The sequence below is a fragment of the Magallana gigas genome, chromosome 1, assembly GCF_963853765.1.
Source record: "Magallana gigas chromosome 1, xbMagGiga1.1, whole genome shotgun sequence".
Lineage (NCBI taxonomy): Eukaryota > Metazoa > Mollusca > Bivalvia > Ostreida > Ostreidae > Magallana > Magallana gigas.
Genome location: NC_088853.1, coordinates 51,186,152 through 51,202,635, shown reverse-complemented (window position 1 = coordinate 51,202,635; position 16,484 = coordinate 51,186,152). Strand labels below are relative to the sequence as shown.

The window sequence follows — 16,484 nt, the reverse complement described above, 5'->3', positions numbered from 1 at the left end:
AACATTTAGGTTATTAAAAAAATATGGTATTTTTGATATAATGTCAGGTACATGCAGCCATTAGCACTATTTATTGCATCTTTAAATTAAAAATAAGACAATGTTGTCTAACTGTGTCCCAAAGTATATACAGGTTAAGTGTACCTGTGTCACAAAGTATATACAGGTAAAGTCTACCTGTGTCCCCTTAGAGGGCCCCATAATTGCCTTGACCAATTACTATTTTTAATTGAGGAGTAGGCGTTCGGAGAACACACCATTTAAAGAATGTAAGGCAACCATTGCATGTGTTCTTTATATAAAACAATCCCCCAGGCACATAATGCTTTTAAAAAAACCTACCATTTTTGTAGTGTTTTTTTTTATATCAATACCAACAGTATTTAAAAAGGCCATTGACTTAAAAAGTTGTCATGGCAACAAGGGAAAAAAGGACTAAAGATGCAAAAAAAAAAAAACCTACTCCATTTTTTTTTTTTTGATAAGACTGACAGAATTGGGGCATAATGGACCATTAATTGAATTGAGGGGGATATTTACCGATGTTTAATGGATGCTTGTTTCGATAACTACCAAATACAGTTCCGTAATCAAGAACGATTGGACGGAGTTTTGTTTTTTTTCTCCTGTCGTGTTTGTGAAGCTCTTCAATGAGGAGGAATTTCTTATAAGAATGGTAATGAATTCCTGCTACTGTAGTTTCTGCATACATTTGTGGAGGGGAGAGGACCAAAAGTTATTATTTTTTTGTTTCTACAGGGAAATAGTTTTTGCTAAATGGATTCTTGATTGAGTGATGTTGTCCTGTTTTTAGATTAACTAGTGCTTTAAGGTGACATCCAATGGATACACCACTTAACATTCCATCTTGAGCTTTGATCTCTTTGAATGAACTTGGTTCCTAGTGCTAATATTCGCAGATTTGGAATTGATATTTGTGTATGGATTTCTTTAGTTTATTGTAAAACAATGCTGTCACACAAGAAACTATAATTAAGGAATTAATTAACGTTTGTTTCTGTGAAACCTGATATCAGAGTCAAACATTTGATGGATCTTGATCGTGGTGCGTGAATTTCCTCAGTTTGTTGTAAATCATGCTGTCTCGTGAGAAATTGCGATTAGATGGACTCAGATTTAGAGGTGAGGTCAAGAAGGGCATTATTGATTAAGGTACAACAGTCTCTCTGACAAGGGAAGTAACTTTAGCTCAGATGAATTGCATTTAAAACCTCCATTACAGAACAGGGTTCAACACTAACCTTAGTCCGTTAGTCACAGATTTTAATTTGGACTAACAAAATTTCTCTCGAGTCAGTTCGGACGGACTAATAAAAATTTCTGCTTAAAAAATTGTGTTAAATTATCAATAATCGATTGTAGACATTTTACTTGAAAACCCTGACTTTATTTTTAGTATCAGACATGATGCTATAGTAACCAAAGGAAAACAATAGAAGTATGCAGAATGTTATAGGTGACTTGATTATTTCCTTGCCCTACAGGGAAGTCCGGGAAAATTAGGGTGTATATTACGCACCCTTTTCTTACCAATTAAAAAGTGCATAATTTATTAGGCAATCTGTTTTTGATGGGCAAGTAAAATTTTCTGCAGACTAGTTGGAGTAAAAAGGCACAAGTCAGGCTGGTCTAATTGCATAAAAAAGTTAGACAGTGTCGCACCCTGTAGAATTATGAAGATAAAATGTTTAAATTTTAAGATTGTTATAATATTATCACTGTGTTTCAAAATTGTGTATATTTCAAATGAACGTATAATTTACGTTTTCTTCCAAAAGTTATCAAAGATTTAAGACTTAAGGTAACCGTATTCGATCCATAATAGCCCCAGATTCATTGAATCTGGGACTTAATACTTAGTATACTTGGACATAATTTTCATATTTAATTATCAATACATAACAGTGGAATATGTCCTAATTAATGACCTTTCCCTTTTTTGAAGAATTGTCCCCCTTTGCTTTTATTCTATAAAGATTAATTCTAGGAAAATCTATTCGGTATAAAAATTATTTTCATTAAGTTTTGTATTCCTAATGATAAAATGCATCTTTCCACCAAAGCATTTATTGATATTCCTAGTATTAATATTTTTATTTGGAAAATGTGTTTGTTCCCATAGACCATAATGCAATCTTAATTAATTAATTACTGCTTACTTAATAATATTTTTGAAAATTTCTCTCGGTAAATCTTTTTCTACTCTAAAATGCTTTTAATTAATATCAAAGTATTAAATACCTGATTGATATTCAAGGTTGGAAATTTATATCCTATTATGGATCGGATACCTTAATGAACAAAGGGTGTGGTATCTATAAAAAGAATTTTTTGTCTAATTCAACTTCAGAATCTGTTGTTGATTATGCTACAGAAAAAAAGAGCAAGTATGAATAATACATTGAGCGCTCACTTGGGACTTCATTCAGTAGAGGAATCAGATGAGAGCATAATTTATTTGATTTATAGTAAAGATGGAGTTGAAAACAAATAGAACAGTGCATTGTGGGGGGGGGGGGGGGGGATAAGAAAAAATTAAAAGAAAAAATTATACAATTTTAACTGTTAATCATTTATTTACTTAGTAATTAGTGATGTATGCATGATAGTTTAGAGTAATAGTTTGGAATCTACAGTATATATAAGAGTTCATACAAGATATTACGAAGTACTTCTACTCAAATTAGTCCACAACAAAATCAATGACCCCCCCTCCCAAAAAAAGAAGGGGGCAAGGTGGAATGGCCTTTAAACATTCAGAAGAAAAAAAAAGAGTGAAGACATTCCACCGCAAAAATCTCCTTATAATATGTTCTATGAATGATGTTGTAGATTGAGTTGATAGACTGCTGCACTTTTGATATAATCATTATTGATTACTCCATAGTAAGCGTAGGCAACAGCTATCAATTATAAGTTTGTGTCCTTTGATGTCATTGAGTGGAGCATCAGAGTAACTCTGGCCGAAGTCATAAGGGAGTCAATAAACTTGTCACCGAATACTCTAATCAAATTATTGTTTAATGGATAAATATTGTGCTTGTTAGATTACAGCCCTTGTGAAGGCATTGTATTAAATTCATATATATCAGATTCATCAGACATTTCACCAGTTCATTATAAACTTGCCGAGCTCGGAGACAAAAAATTTGGGTCAGTGTGTAACATTCGACTAATTAAACGGGGGCCGGGTTGTGGCGACGTAATTTTTTTTAGTTGTTGACTACGCGTCACCATGACAAGAAACAGTGACATAGTGCCATTTAGGCGTGATGTATGGGCATATCATGTGACATGTGACCGGAATTTCCTCTGATGTATCGCATGTCCGCGACGTCCCGACTCTAAAACTCTTGGGAGACCCTGTCTAGTGCATGGTCGCCTTGACTCCGGAAACTGTCGTCTTTATTAGCGTTATCCGTCAACCCCGACCCGAGACCTTTATCCCGAAATGTTTTTATCCAGCAATCAACTTTTGGGGCCCTGTTTTCCCATAGCATTACACCAGTGTAAGAGAGAATAATGAATTATGATGAGTATAGCAGAGAGAGAAAGAAGGAGAGAGAGAGAGGAAATCCCATTGGAATTTGTATATGTATTGTAATTTCTGCAGGGCATGCAATATTACATGACTTTTGTTGATAAAGAGCTCAGAGTCTATTGTTTCGGATAAATCATCCGATGTACTGGATGGGTTTTTTTGTATTTTATCTCTCTCTTCACAATATATAATGGAGTGATGGATGAAATTACTGCCTTTGTTCTGTGTAATATTATTGTCATTAGGCTGATGGGGAGACCTTTCCGTGCCCACATTATTTTTTTTTGGAGTAGGCAGAAGAGTGACACAAATATGAAGAAAAACTCTGCATGGCCATGAATCTGAAGAATCCGTTGTGTATCTTCATTCCATTGTTGTAAATCCTGGAGAATTTCGGATGTAAAGCTCAAAAATAGGAGACTGATAATTCTGGATGATCCTTGCAGCAATTGTAAAAAAAATTCTGGGTTTTTTTTTGGAAGACATATATTTTCAGAAAATCGTCTCTGATACTGCTAAATGTTTTTGTTTCTAATAAGAAACTCTGGATGATTTTGAAGAACAAATTCAATAACATGGATAATTTTGGATGACAAATGTTGTGTTGTGGAAAACCATGGATTTATAAAGAGTACGAGCCTCCTGTTTCAAAATTACGAAATCTGATGAATGCTGGACAGTAATTTGTAGCTATACTGTAATTTGCTTTGGATAATTGGGGGAAAAAAGGATTCTCAGCATCCAGCTAATCTATCTGCATTGCACCCAAAAAATAACAATGTCTGGAGAAAGCAATTAGCAACCTCGTTTTAAGACTGGTAATGTGACCAAGAGGGAAGTTCAGGTGCCATCAGCTGAGCATTATTGACGTGTAAATTCAAGGCGAGGGAGTCTGATTATTTAGCCTTCATATCTAATTACAATAACTTTAGTACATAAGAGAGAAGGAAGGAAGAAGATTTATGCAACTGTCTTAATTGTTTGTAAAAATTTGAGAGTATCAGGATACATCATACCTATTGCCAACTTTTAATGTGTCTCAAATAATTTTTCTTTAATAATTGATAAAGGTATAGATTTCAGTACTTATTAAATTTTGCATATTTTTATGGGGAAAAAAAAGTTTAAAAGACTTGTTCATTAACTATTTAGTGAAAAAAATTTTTGTGGTTAGCTATTTTTGGACAGGATATTATGCATTGAAGAAATATTGGAAAAATTGAAAAACTCAATTTGGTTTAATGTTACCAATTTTAAAGGACTGACTCATTCTCAGAGTAGAATACAATGAAACTTAATACGGTACAGTGTGCTGAATAATAACAGGAAGATTTATTGAAAAATAATCAAGAGACAGACCAGCTCCCTGTGGAACGCCAGTAATTAGCTGTTATGTGAAAGGAGAGCATTTAACACAATGAAAAATTTATGAACAATTTGTACAATCATCGCTTATCCCTCCACTGGGAATGTCAGATCTTCAATATTTCATCAGGATTTCGGGGCTTTGGCTTTAGTTATTATAGAATATCAATGTGCGGATCTGCAAAACGGTGAAAGAATCTTGCAGGGTTTTTTGGAAGGTGATCACTTTTTTATCATAATCATTATTTCATCTAAATTAGAATAACAGTCTCTTGTGTGTTTTGGGCTTCAACAAAGCAAGTATATTATTGCCAGACATTGTTATTTCGATATTTATTTAATATAGAACTGTGGACGAATTGCATAATGAGCTTTTAGAAAACTGAATTTGCTAAACACTCGAAATTCTCTGGAATTATTTCGCTCAGAGTTGGGAGTCTGAGAGACTAGCTGAGAGTTTGAAAACTCTTGTGACTATCTTGTGCATGGTGTGTTGAAAAATTGGTGCCTGCGGATGGAATCAAATCTCGGTATGGAGAAAATTATTATTTGCCATTCGTATCAGGAAGTCAGTGTAACATTAAGCCGTTAAATATTTACTGCAAAATATCACAGCCAAGAAAAAGGAAAACTGTTGAAGACTTCTGTTTTATCACTTTGCAGTGTTTCAGAATCTAGATATTGTGGCACCTTCTCATCAGTTAGAGATCTGTTATAGACTAAAACTAAAGGAAAATTTTTTCTAGAACTTCTGTGCTGTCATTCTACCATATGTCTTGACTTCATAGCATTGTGAACTGCTGCTGCATCATTTCGTTACCTAGTGATCAGCAGACCTAGTTTTATACAGAGGTGATAGAGGGAAACCTTTAAGAACTTCTAGTTTCTTGTCATAATCTAGTGACCAAGAGAACTTACCTGATTGTCTAAAAAAAAAAAACAGAAAAGAAAGAATAGAATGAAGGAAACCACCAACCACAGTATGAATGACCTTGACTTTGGAGATGCCTTGAACCTTGAACTCCAGAAGCTGCAGAAACAGAGAAGGTCGTCGTCTCTGGAGGATCGAAGGTCGTCGTACTCGCGGAGAACCACCTCTACAATTACGTCGTTCGACGCAGGGAAATCCTCGTCAGTCCTCGCTCTGTCTGACCAGAAGACACTGAAAATTCCGCTCACACTGTCACACTGGGACTCGGTTGATCAAACATGCAAATTAGGTAAGGTCAGGAGGGGTCACTAGGGTCAGGCTAATGTCAAAGATCTATATTTTTGAGTGATTAAGAGATTTCAAATTGAATTATGGATATTATTGAGTTATTAAAAAGTGTTTTGGTGTGTCAGTGAGATGAATGTTATGGACGATGTCTAATGATTATGCAAATGAAGAGAGTTCATAGGGTTGATTAAAACTGAGGATACTATGCATATTAGGTGAGGTCAACAAGATTGTTGGGGTCATGAAGGTCACGAAGGTCAGATAATTATGGTTATGCTAGATTTATGACTGACTGTCATTAAGGAGAAAAAAAATTGATAATCAGCAAATAATGATTTCTGTCAGATATATAAAAGAATCAATAAATTATCAAACATTCCTGTTTGAATAGTGGATATTTCAATAAATATGTTAATTGAATAATTGCAGTGAAAATTATTATCCAATGAATATGTTATTATTGAATAATTGCAGCAAAAATTATTATCCAAATTATCCAATGAATATGTTATTATTGAATAATTATTTGTAGGTTAAAAGTGAATTAAACAAGCCCTTTATTTCTTGCTCATCCTTTTTTTATTTTCCCAGCCTTGTTGAAATTGCAATAAGAGTTATACAAACACACCAAGTATTCTTGACTGATAATAAATATATTAAACTGTAGAAATAAAACACTCACTGAGAATTTATTTTCATATTTTTATAATCATTAAATATTTACAAGTCTGATTTTATCACAAACATCATGCGAGTCATACAGGTTTGTAAAGAGACATTTAAATTCTTTATCTGGTTAGGATAAGTAAAAGGGGGGAATCCAACATTCATATGTAGACATTTAAATCTCAAAGTGACTTGCGGGACAATTTAACACTAGTCTAAAGGAAATATTTACTAACAGGATCCTGCACGAGTAAATATTTATCTATATACCCATAGAGATATTGGTTCAATATGGGAATTCCAACGATGCAATCTCAAGCATAGCGGAATCGACGGAAAGCCAAAAAAAAATTCTTTTGAAGTGATGGATTCATTGTAGTAGTGAATTCCGTACTCGGAGAAATGGCGTTTCCGGGTTTTTTGTTGTCTGCGGAGTTGTTTTTGTTCAGTGTTTTCCAGTAATGTAGATCTGTGGGTCTATTTGTGGCACTGTATTTATTTGTCGATCTGTGTGTGTGTATTCCGCCCCCAAACACATGTATAGAGAGAGTCGATTGAAAAGTCAGACGGATTCCGCTGTTCCCTCAAGTAAGTTTTTTTTTTAAAAAGATGGAGGATTTGATTAAATCAATTTCTTATTTATTATTAAATATATGAACAAGACTGTTTAAATCAATGGGCCCTTTACATCAGTGACTGTGTGTTTTTTGCTAGGTTAACTTATGGATTTGTTAGCTTTAAAATTCATAGATTGGATGTTTGACTATATATGTACATTGTGTTAAAGTGAATATTAAATTTTGAATGAGGCCTCATATTTGTATGGATAAATTATTATAAATGATAACAGATCTACTGATCTATTGGTTGTTTTTTGTTTTGTTTTGTTAGCTGTTTCAAGTGGAGGGGGTGACTGACTTAAAATTAATTTTTTTTTTTTTTTCAATAATATCTTGGCAATGTTTGGTATTTTATAGGCATTGCCAAATTTTACTAACTCTGAAACAAAATCATTCAAACGTTTCAGAGTGAATATCAATTCTTAATCTTATATTGTCTGAATTAAAAGCTATTAATTAAGGTAAAAAGCTCTCAAAGCGGAATGTTTTAAATCTTTTCATTGGATACATTCGTAATGCATACATATTGGAAATATTCTCATTCTCTCTCTCTCTCTCTCTCTCTCTCTCTCTCTCTCTCTCTCTCTCAATTCTACACTCATACCAATATATGCTGTAAACCATTTGGATGTCATGATTTAGAATAAAGCTGCACCTTTTAATTTAAAAAAAAAAATGTGTATGCAGGTGCTTATACTTAGTTGTGGCTGATAGAGCTCCTATCTAGAGTTGAAGGGGTCCAAAAATTGATTCCCTAGTCCAGTTGTATATTTTCATTGAAAATATATGCACGTTCCTCTCTTCCTACAACCCTAAAGACCCTCTTACCATCCAAACCCCTTTAACCACCCCCCCTCCCCCCCCCCCAAAAAAAAACCTTGACCACCCCTCAATCCATCAGATTGGGCCGGGATCCACTTCCGAATCAGGGGTCTTCTCCTGCAACTTGGCCTGTTTCATACTTACTCTCAAATTCCCTTGATACAGTGTCTGCAGAGTTGTTAAATTTCTCTGCATGTAGATTTAAGTAATCAGGTGCCTTGACCGAGGACAATAAAAAAAACCTAGACCCAGCTTACTTCTGTTTGATAATAAAGAAGCTATTCCACCATTGCTAATTCATCCCCACCTGGGACCCAATGCACAGTATTTTATTTCTTTCATTAAATTTCTTTTTTCCCATTTAATCCATCAAACATATTAGTACATGTAATCGATATTTGAACACAACAACCCCCACCCCCCTTTAATGAGTAAACATCCCAGAGGTAATTAATCTAAATGCATTATTATACCTGCTAATTATTTCAGGATCTTCAGGGTATGTATTTTTTTTTTTATAAAAGATGTTTGAGTGAGTGAAGCTTTATATTTTAAAAATCAGTCTACTCTTAGGAGTGAATGTTCTGATAACACAGAAACTAAGGAACATTTATAACTGTCTAGATATATACAATTTTAAAACTTAGGCCACTCCAATATAATTTCTTGTTCGTCGAACATCCATTAAAAAAAATATACGAGTAGGTGAGCGATTAAATAATAAAATTGTTTTTTTATTTTTAAGGTAAAAATTTTTTGGCTGTAATCATAAATAAAAAACTTTTGGCGGACAGTTATATTTTTTTTTTACTTGTTTTTTATTTAAATATCAGAACTGTTTGTAAAACTATTTGAAATACATAAAAATAGAGTTGAAATAGGATAGAAAACAGCACAGAATTTACTGGATGCCTGAAATTAATAATATTAATATTATTTGTACAGTTTATAATACAAGCGTGTGTTGTCCGACGAACAAGAAATTATATTGGTGTGGCCTTACAATGAACATGATGAAATTTTAAAGATCAGAATTACCTCATCCCCTGCGAACACAATAGTAAAAGTCAATATCTAGATGTTACATGGTTGCATCATTGTCATTTTTATAATAAATGCAGTATATTATTATATATTTAAAGTTTGAATTGATTGGGTTTTGGGGGGTTTTTTTCTGAAAAATAATGATTTGTTGATTTCAGAAATAGATCATGATTGAGTGAACTTAACAAAACTTTTCATCATAGTCAATCATTCAAGTTTCAATCTTGAAAAATTATACCTGTATTTGTTAATCTCTTACTGAACAAAGATACCATGTTTTAGAATCAAATGGAGATCTAACTAATTAAAAGTATCTTTTCGGCCTGAAATGGAAAACAGAAGTTTGAATTACGTGTTTAAGTATTACACAGTTTGTAATGCGAGGACTTTATCTATGGAATAAAAGTGGATTCCAATTCCATTTCCTTTGCTTGTCAAAAGGAGATTTGTCATGGTGTGTAATTTTGAGTAACATGTTTTAGAGTTAACTCATGCCAGATGACAATTAATAAGCAAGGGTCGATCAGTCTGCTCTCCTAATTATCCCCAATTAGTCAATGTAATTGTTCTGAGTAATTATCATGAGTACTGTGCCTCGCTTTCATTAATTATCTTTTAGAATAAAAATACAGTTAGAAATTTATTCAATTCAGTCAGAAACTTTTGGCCGCTACCTCATGTTGCTTATGTCTTTATACTGACTATCTAGTTGACTGTCCACCAGTCTGTCAGTAAGACTAAGCAACATTGAGCTAAATTTTCTGACCCATTTGGCCTTTTAAGAAATAATTGTTATCCTGTTCTATTTTGACTTTATTTGATTATTGTTAATATTTTATAAGTAATTAAAATCACTTGATCAATAAATTGTGAAACCTGCCTTCGAGTTATAGCTCCATGCATATTCGACTTAGAGGTCAATTTAAGCCTATTGACTAGGCTGAACCCCTGTCTCTTGGGTTGGGCCTATACAAGTTAATTCCCCTTATTCTATAGTGCCCTTTCCCCTGGGTGACAGATTCACTGACAGAAAAAAAGAAAGCCATAAATTTTTTTACTAAACTTTTCAAGGTTAGAATAAAAACTTTAAAAATTTGAAATTTTTAAAATGATTTTTTGTGTTTGCAGATGGCCCCTTAAGTCTGCATGAATCCACCATTATGATGAATTCAGACTCGGGGCAGTCCCCGGACAAGTCGAGGAGTCAGTCCACGGAGGACACTTCCCAGAATCCCACAGAACAAATGAACGGCCAGATCAACTACGACGAACTCTGCAACGTCAAGAACCTTAAGGTAAGCAAGCTGTTTTAAAAACCTCTACAATATATTGAATAAAAATTTTAATTTGCTCTAGATGAATGCAACATTTGATACACAACATTTAATTCCAGTTCTTACATGAATGATTTTCTTTTGCTTCCTTCAGAAAAAAAGTTCTACACATTCCGCTCTTATTACATTACAGAAATTCTCATTATCATCTATTTATAAAATATAATTACACTTAATCTATCTATCTAATAGTTTTTACTTTGAATCAGAACTTGTGTTTTATAAGCCTCATAAAAAACAATACTAAACAATGAAAAGCTGTCTCTTAAGTCTCAGAAAGTAATGCTAGCCAATTAAAACTTGTCTTTAAAAGTCTCATGGTAAACAATGCAAGTGGCCAATCAAAACATGTCTCTTATAAATCTCATGGCAAATAATGCTCTCTGTTTACACTATTAGAATGATGAGGTGCTATCCAGGGTCAGCGAACTTGTGCAAGCTCTGCGGGGATTGGACGAATATGACCGTGGAGAAACCATGAAAATCCTAAAGAGTATCGGCGACACATACTGGAGTTATCGAGGCTTTTGGGTCAAAATCGGCGACACCTTGGCCGACGAAGGATTCGCTGGTATGTATGTTGAATTGTCAATGGTTTCTTGAACTTAACTCTAAAATTCAGGCGTATTGTGTATAAAAACAAGCTTTTGGATAAATGATATACTAGTAACTGTAGTTCAGTACCCGGTTTATAAATACATGAGTTTTTTTAAAGATCTACTTTTTACTATTCTTAATCTGCTTTTGTAAAAAGTAATATCTGCTGGTTTTCATATAAAAATAACAATTTTATCAGTGGATCTTTAAATTCTTTCCCCAGAGATAACGATGAAGATCCTAAAGACGTTGAACGGGAAGGGCATCTTTAAGAACGACTCCATCTGGTTCCCGGTCTACTACTGTTTTAATACTCTGTGGAACTATTCCGATGCATCGCTCAAACTGGCCAAGGTAGATAGTTACAATTAAATTTCCATATCTCAGACTTTGCTGAACTGAGAAAAAACTTCTTCTTCGAAGATGTCCAGGTATCAAAGTTGAGGAGAAACGTTTACGATATGAGTTAAGGAAAACTTTTTGGATAGATATCAAAGATGAGATTAAACTTTTTAAATATCCAGATATCAAATTTTAATTGAAATTTCTAAGATATCCAGATATCAAAGTTGAGGAGAACCTTTTAGAATATGAGTGAAGGAAAAACTTTTGGATAGATATCAAAGATGAGGTATAACTTTTAAGATATTGAGATATCAAATTTGAGGGGAAATTTCAAAGGTATCTAGATATCTAAGTTTAGGGAAAACTTAATAGATATCCAGATATTAACTTAAAGGTTGATTTAGCATCATGATGTAATATATGAAATGTAAATGCAGCATGCCGATTTCTCCTCTCATAAGATGCTTCAATATGTTTTCGAAACATAAAGAATTAAGTTATTTTGAATTGTTATATGGAATTGAAAATACTTTTTTATTGAAAATTTTGATATCCGAATGTAGCGCGTTTACATCAATTACCTTTGATGATATTTTTTAATGTGTATTTTCCATAGTCCATTGCTGAGAATGACGGAGTGAGATTTTTTACAATAAACTGTGATCACGCACCTTACATCAAAAACCTGCATTCTAAGGTAAGGTTATCTTTAAGGCCACATAAAATTAATCATTAGTGTCTCAGAAATGAAGGAAATTTTAGAGTGAAATCTAACTTTTTATTCAGGCCAATTAACAGCATAATATAATTTGTGTCTTTGTATTTCTGTAGGTAACTGTTTCTCTATAGTTGTCACTTAGTAATTTAAAGTAATGAAAGGTGAATTTAATTTGGCTTTTATTTAATGTTTTTTTTGTTTTTGTTTTTGTTTTTTTTTTTTTGGGGGGGGGGGTCAATCCCCTTCATCACTGGTGAATAGTAATTAGATGTTTAATTTAGAAATGGCAGAATTATCTACTTTTTAAATGACTATTACCATCTTGGGTATTTTAGGAGATGGGGAAGGGGGTTGAATTGTTGCAATGTTTATTTTCTACTTTTCAAATTCTTTGTTGTAGAATGTGTATTATGTAGTGAAAGCCTCCATGAGTATTTTACACAACATTTCTCGAACCACCGATATACATCACTATTTCAAAGACAACGGGACAACGGAGGTAAGCTACATGTTCCAGTCATTACTAGTGTATGGAGGTCAATCTTATGACGATACAAGATTTCCAATGAAAAATTGAGTCTGTGTTTTTTTTAAACTGTTGTGGCTTTCCAATGAACTAATTTTATAATTATAAAGTATTTCAGAAAATTTGCAAAACATCAATTTGTAAATAGTGAACTCAAAAATTGTTGTTCATAGTTTGTAACAAATTGGTTTCTGCAAACTTTTACTGTTAGTAATAGATTGCAGATGATTTGCAATGAAAACTTTTAAATAAATTTACCACTGAAATAAAAGAAAAGTTTGACATATTACAAGGAACTAGGAAAAAGTCAAATAAAACTACAGAAACATCTTTTCAGGTACTATCATGCTGTGAAAGATTATGCCAAAAACTGGCAGTTTCCTTTGCAACTGATAAATGAAACGAATTCAGTCAAGCATGATGCTAAGGATCGAGTATAGAATACAGCAGAATTAACTACAGTACATTCTTTGATATCTTCTAACCTCTGATGGTTTTTTTTTTCAGGTGATGCTAAAGTTTGCTACCTCGAAGGATTTGACGTATGAGATGTTGAAGGTCATGTCCCTTCTGACCTTGGCCCATATAGTGGAGGAGGAGGACAACGACAAGCTTATAGATGAAACAGGTACGGCGAGACAGATCTTATGTATGGGGGGAGGAGAAGGATGAAGGATGGGGGGGGGGGGTTAAAGGGTCGAGGGGTTACTGTTGGCAGAAAACTCCATTTGTTTCAAAATATTTTGATTGTTTGCTGTCTTATTATAGCTGAGATTCTTTCACTGATTCATAACCTATAGATCTACAGCTCTTCTGAATTTTTTTTTTGGGGGGGGGGGGGGGAGTGGAAAGAGGGGGGGGGGGGGGGGTTATGTAGGCAAAAAGCTCTCTGATTCAAACATGTTGATTATTTGCTGTCTAATGTCTATTATTACATAATCGACATATCTACAGCTCTTTTGTAAAATGCAGCCAAAGGCTATACAGTGTGTCTTTTTTCCGTTCAGGTGCTATCGACTGTTGTGTGAGGTATATTCTTAAAGCTCTGAGTTCAGAGAAGAGGCGACACCTTGGGTTCACTCCGCACGAATTGATGGATGGGATGAGTAAACTAGCCGTCAATGATAAAAACAAGAAAAAGGTAAATAAATGCAGATTTTAGGGCTAGAGCACAGATTATATGTGTGGAAAAAAATTAATTTCACAGTTTGAATCATTAACATTTAAGGTGAAGAACTTGTGAGTTATCCTTTATTTTTGAACTATTTCAATATACCGCATATCTGGTAATTTTTGCGATTATCTAATTTCGCTTTTTTTTTTAGATCTCTTTCAAATCTCAAAATATTGAATACACGGAAATTGTATCCTGTATATATACAGTAGACACTTTTAAATATGCATAAAATGACTGTTGAAAATTAAAAATGCTACATATATTCCCCATTTTCGCAACTTTTGCGACACAAAAAAAAAAACGGATATACGATATCAAATTCAACATTCTTTCCCTGGTGACCCTCATTCACCTCCCCACCCCACCCCATCAGATACTGTAAACCAATTTTTATTCGCGGCGACTTTATTGTGCGATTAACTGCAGATAAACTGGATCGCAACGACTATTGTTCGCGACCAAGCCTTATCCAGACCGTTATTGTTATAAAAACTATAGACAAAGGATTGATTAGCAGCAAGAAATATTCGCGACAACAAGGCTCTCGCTAACCTCGCGAAAATCTCTCGCACGTGAATAAAAGTTGGTTTACAGTAATTGATTCAACATATTAAGAAAGAATGCATGAACAAAGGTATTAATTACATTTTTCTTTGTTTATCTTGTTTACAGATAGTTGATGCGGGCGCCCTGCCCGTTTTCCTGACTATGCTCAAGGGCAGTCACAAAGAAGAGCAGGCAAACGCAGCCCGCGCGATATGGACGCTGTCCTTTGACAAAGAGGTTTGTCAACAGATCGTGGAGTTTCCAGAGATGATGGAAACGTTGGAATCGCTCAAGACAAGCCAGGACAAGGAGGTCGTCAAAAACGTCAACGGAGCTCTCTTTGTGTTGAAGGGAGAAAACGATGTATCTAAACGTAAGGGGGGAAAGATTTTGAAAAATTTGGTCTGAAATTTTTTCTAGATTTATAGATTGTATATTTCAATTTTAAAGCTGTTCAGGATAACAATTAGAGCCTCTTTGGTCTTGATTTTTTTATTTAAAAGACACATACGGGGGAAATTTTTTTTAAAAATTAGCCACGGGATTCCCTATATATAGGAAATTTCTCACTTTTAGTGCATTACTTTGCATTGAAAAAAAAAACGGTTATAGCATTCTTCTGCTAACATTGCAGAACTTAATGCAATTTTATATAATTTTTAGCTCACCTGAGCTGAAAGCTCAAGTGAGCTATTCTGATCACATTTTGTCTGTCGTCCGTCTGTCTGTCTGTCCGTAAACTTTTAACATTTTCAACATCTTCTCAAGAACTACTGGGCCAATTTCAACTAAACTTAGCACAAATCATCCTTAGGCAAAGGGGATTCAAAGTTGTGAAAATTAAGGGCCACACTCGTTTTCAAGGGGAGATAATTAGAAATTAATGAAAAATTTCGAGAAATTTTCAAAAATCTTCTTCTCAAGAACCAGAAAGCCAGGAAAGCTGAATCTTGTGTGGAAGCATCCTCAGGTAGTGTAGATTCAAAGTTGTGAAATTCATGACCCCCGGGGGTAGGGTGGGGCCACAATGGGGGGTCGAAGTTTTACATAGGAATATAAAGAGTAAATCTTTAAAAATCTTCTTCTCAGAAACTAATCAGCCAGGAAAGCTGAAACTTGTGTGGAAGCATCCTCAGGTAGTGTAGATTCAAAGTTGTGAAACTCATGACCCCCAGGGGTAGGGCGGGGCACAATGGGGGGTCGAAGTTTTACATAGGAATATAAAGAGTAAATCTTTAAAATTCTTCTTCTCAGAAACTAATCAGCCAGGAAAGCTGAAACTTGTGTGGAAGCATCCTCAGGTAGTGTAGATTCAAAGTTGTGAAATTCATGACCCCTGGATGTAGGGTGGGGCCACAATGGGGGGTCGAAGTTTTACATAGGAATATATAGAGTAAATCTTTAAAATTCTTCTTCTCAGAAACTAATCAGCCAGGAAAGCTGAAACTTGTGTGGAAGCATCCTCAGGTAGTGTAGATTCAAAGTTGTGAAAATCATGACCCCTGGATGTAGGGTGGGTTCACAATGGGGGGTCAAAGTTTTACATAGGAATATATAGAGTAAATCTTTGAAAATCTTCTTCTCAGAAACTAATCAGCCAGGAAAGCTGAAACTCGTGTGGAAGCATCCTCAGGCAGTTTAGATTCAAAGTTGTGAAATTCATGATCCCTGGGGGTAGGGCGGGGCACAATGGGGGGTCGAAGTTTTACATAGGAATATATAGAGTAAATCTTTAAAAATCTTCTTCTCAGAAACTAAACAGCCAGGAAGCTGAAACTTGTGTGGAAGCATCCTCAGGTAGTGTAGATTCAAAGTTGTGAAATTCATGACCCCCGGGGGTAGGGTGGGGCCACAATGGGGGGGTCGAAGTTATACATAGGAATATAAAGAGTAAATCTTTAAAATTCTTCTTCTCAGAAACTAATCAGCCAGGAAAGCTGAAA

General features: G+C 34.4%; 1 protein-coding gene across 3 annotated transcripts in view; it reads left to right on the top strand.

Annotated features, from left to right (window-relative positions):
• Positions 1-16,484, top strand: part of LOC105330873 (uncharacterized) — a 36,219-nt gene that overhangs the window by 13,232 nt on the left and 6,503 nt on the right. For 2 of the 3 annotated variants that reach the window (XM_066070241.1, XM_034466685.2), the window contains exons 2-9: positions 10,427-10,593; positions 11,032-11,203; positions 11,453-11,583; positions 12,191-12,271; positions 12,693-12,791; positions 13,326-13,446; positions 13,826-13,959; positions 14,668-14,914. In XM_066070241.1, the coding sequence (XP_065926313.1) occupies positions 10,427-10,593; positions 11,032-11,203; positions 11,453-11,583; positions 12,191-12,271; positions 12,693-12,791; positions 13,326-13,446; positions 13,826-13,959; positions 14,668-14,914 (1,152 nt within the window). Of the gene's footprint in view, positions 1-5,181; positions 6,148-10,426; positions 10,594-11,031; positions 11,204-11,452; positions 11,584-12,190; positions 12,272-12,692; positions 12,792-13,325; positions 13,447-13,825; positions 13,960-14,667; positions 14,915-16,484 lie in introns of those variants that run through there. The other variant, XM_066070233.1, reaches the window with a different exon arrangement.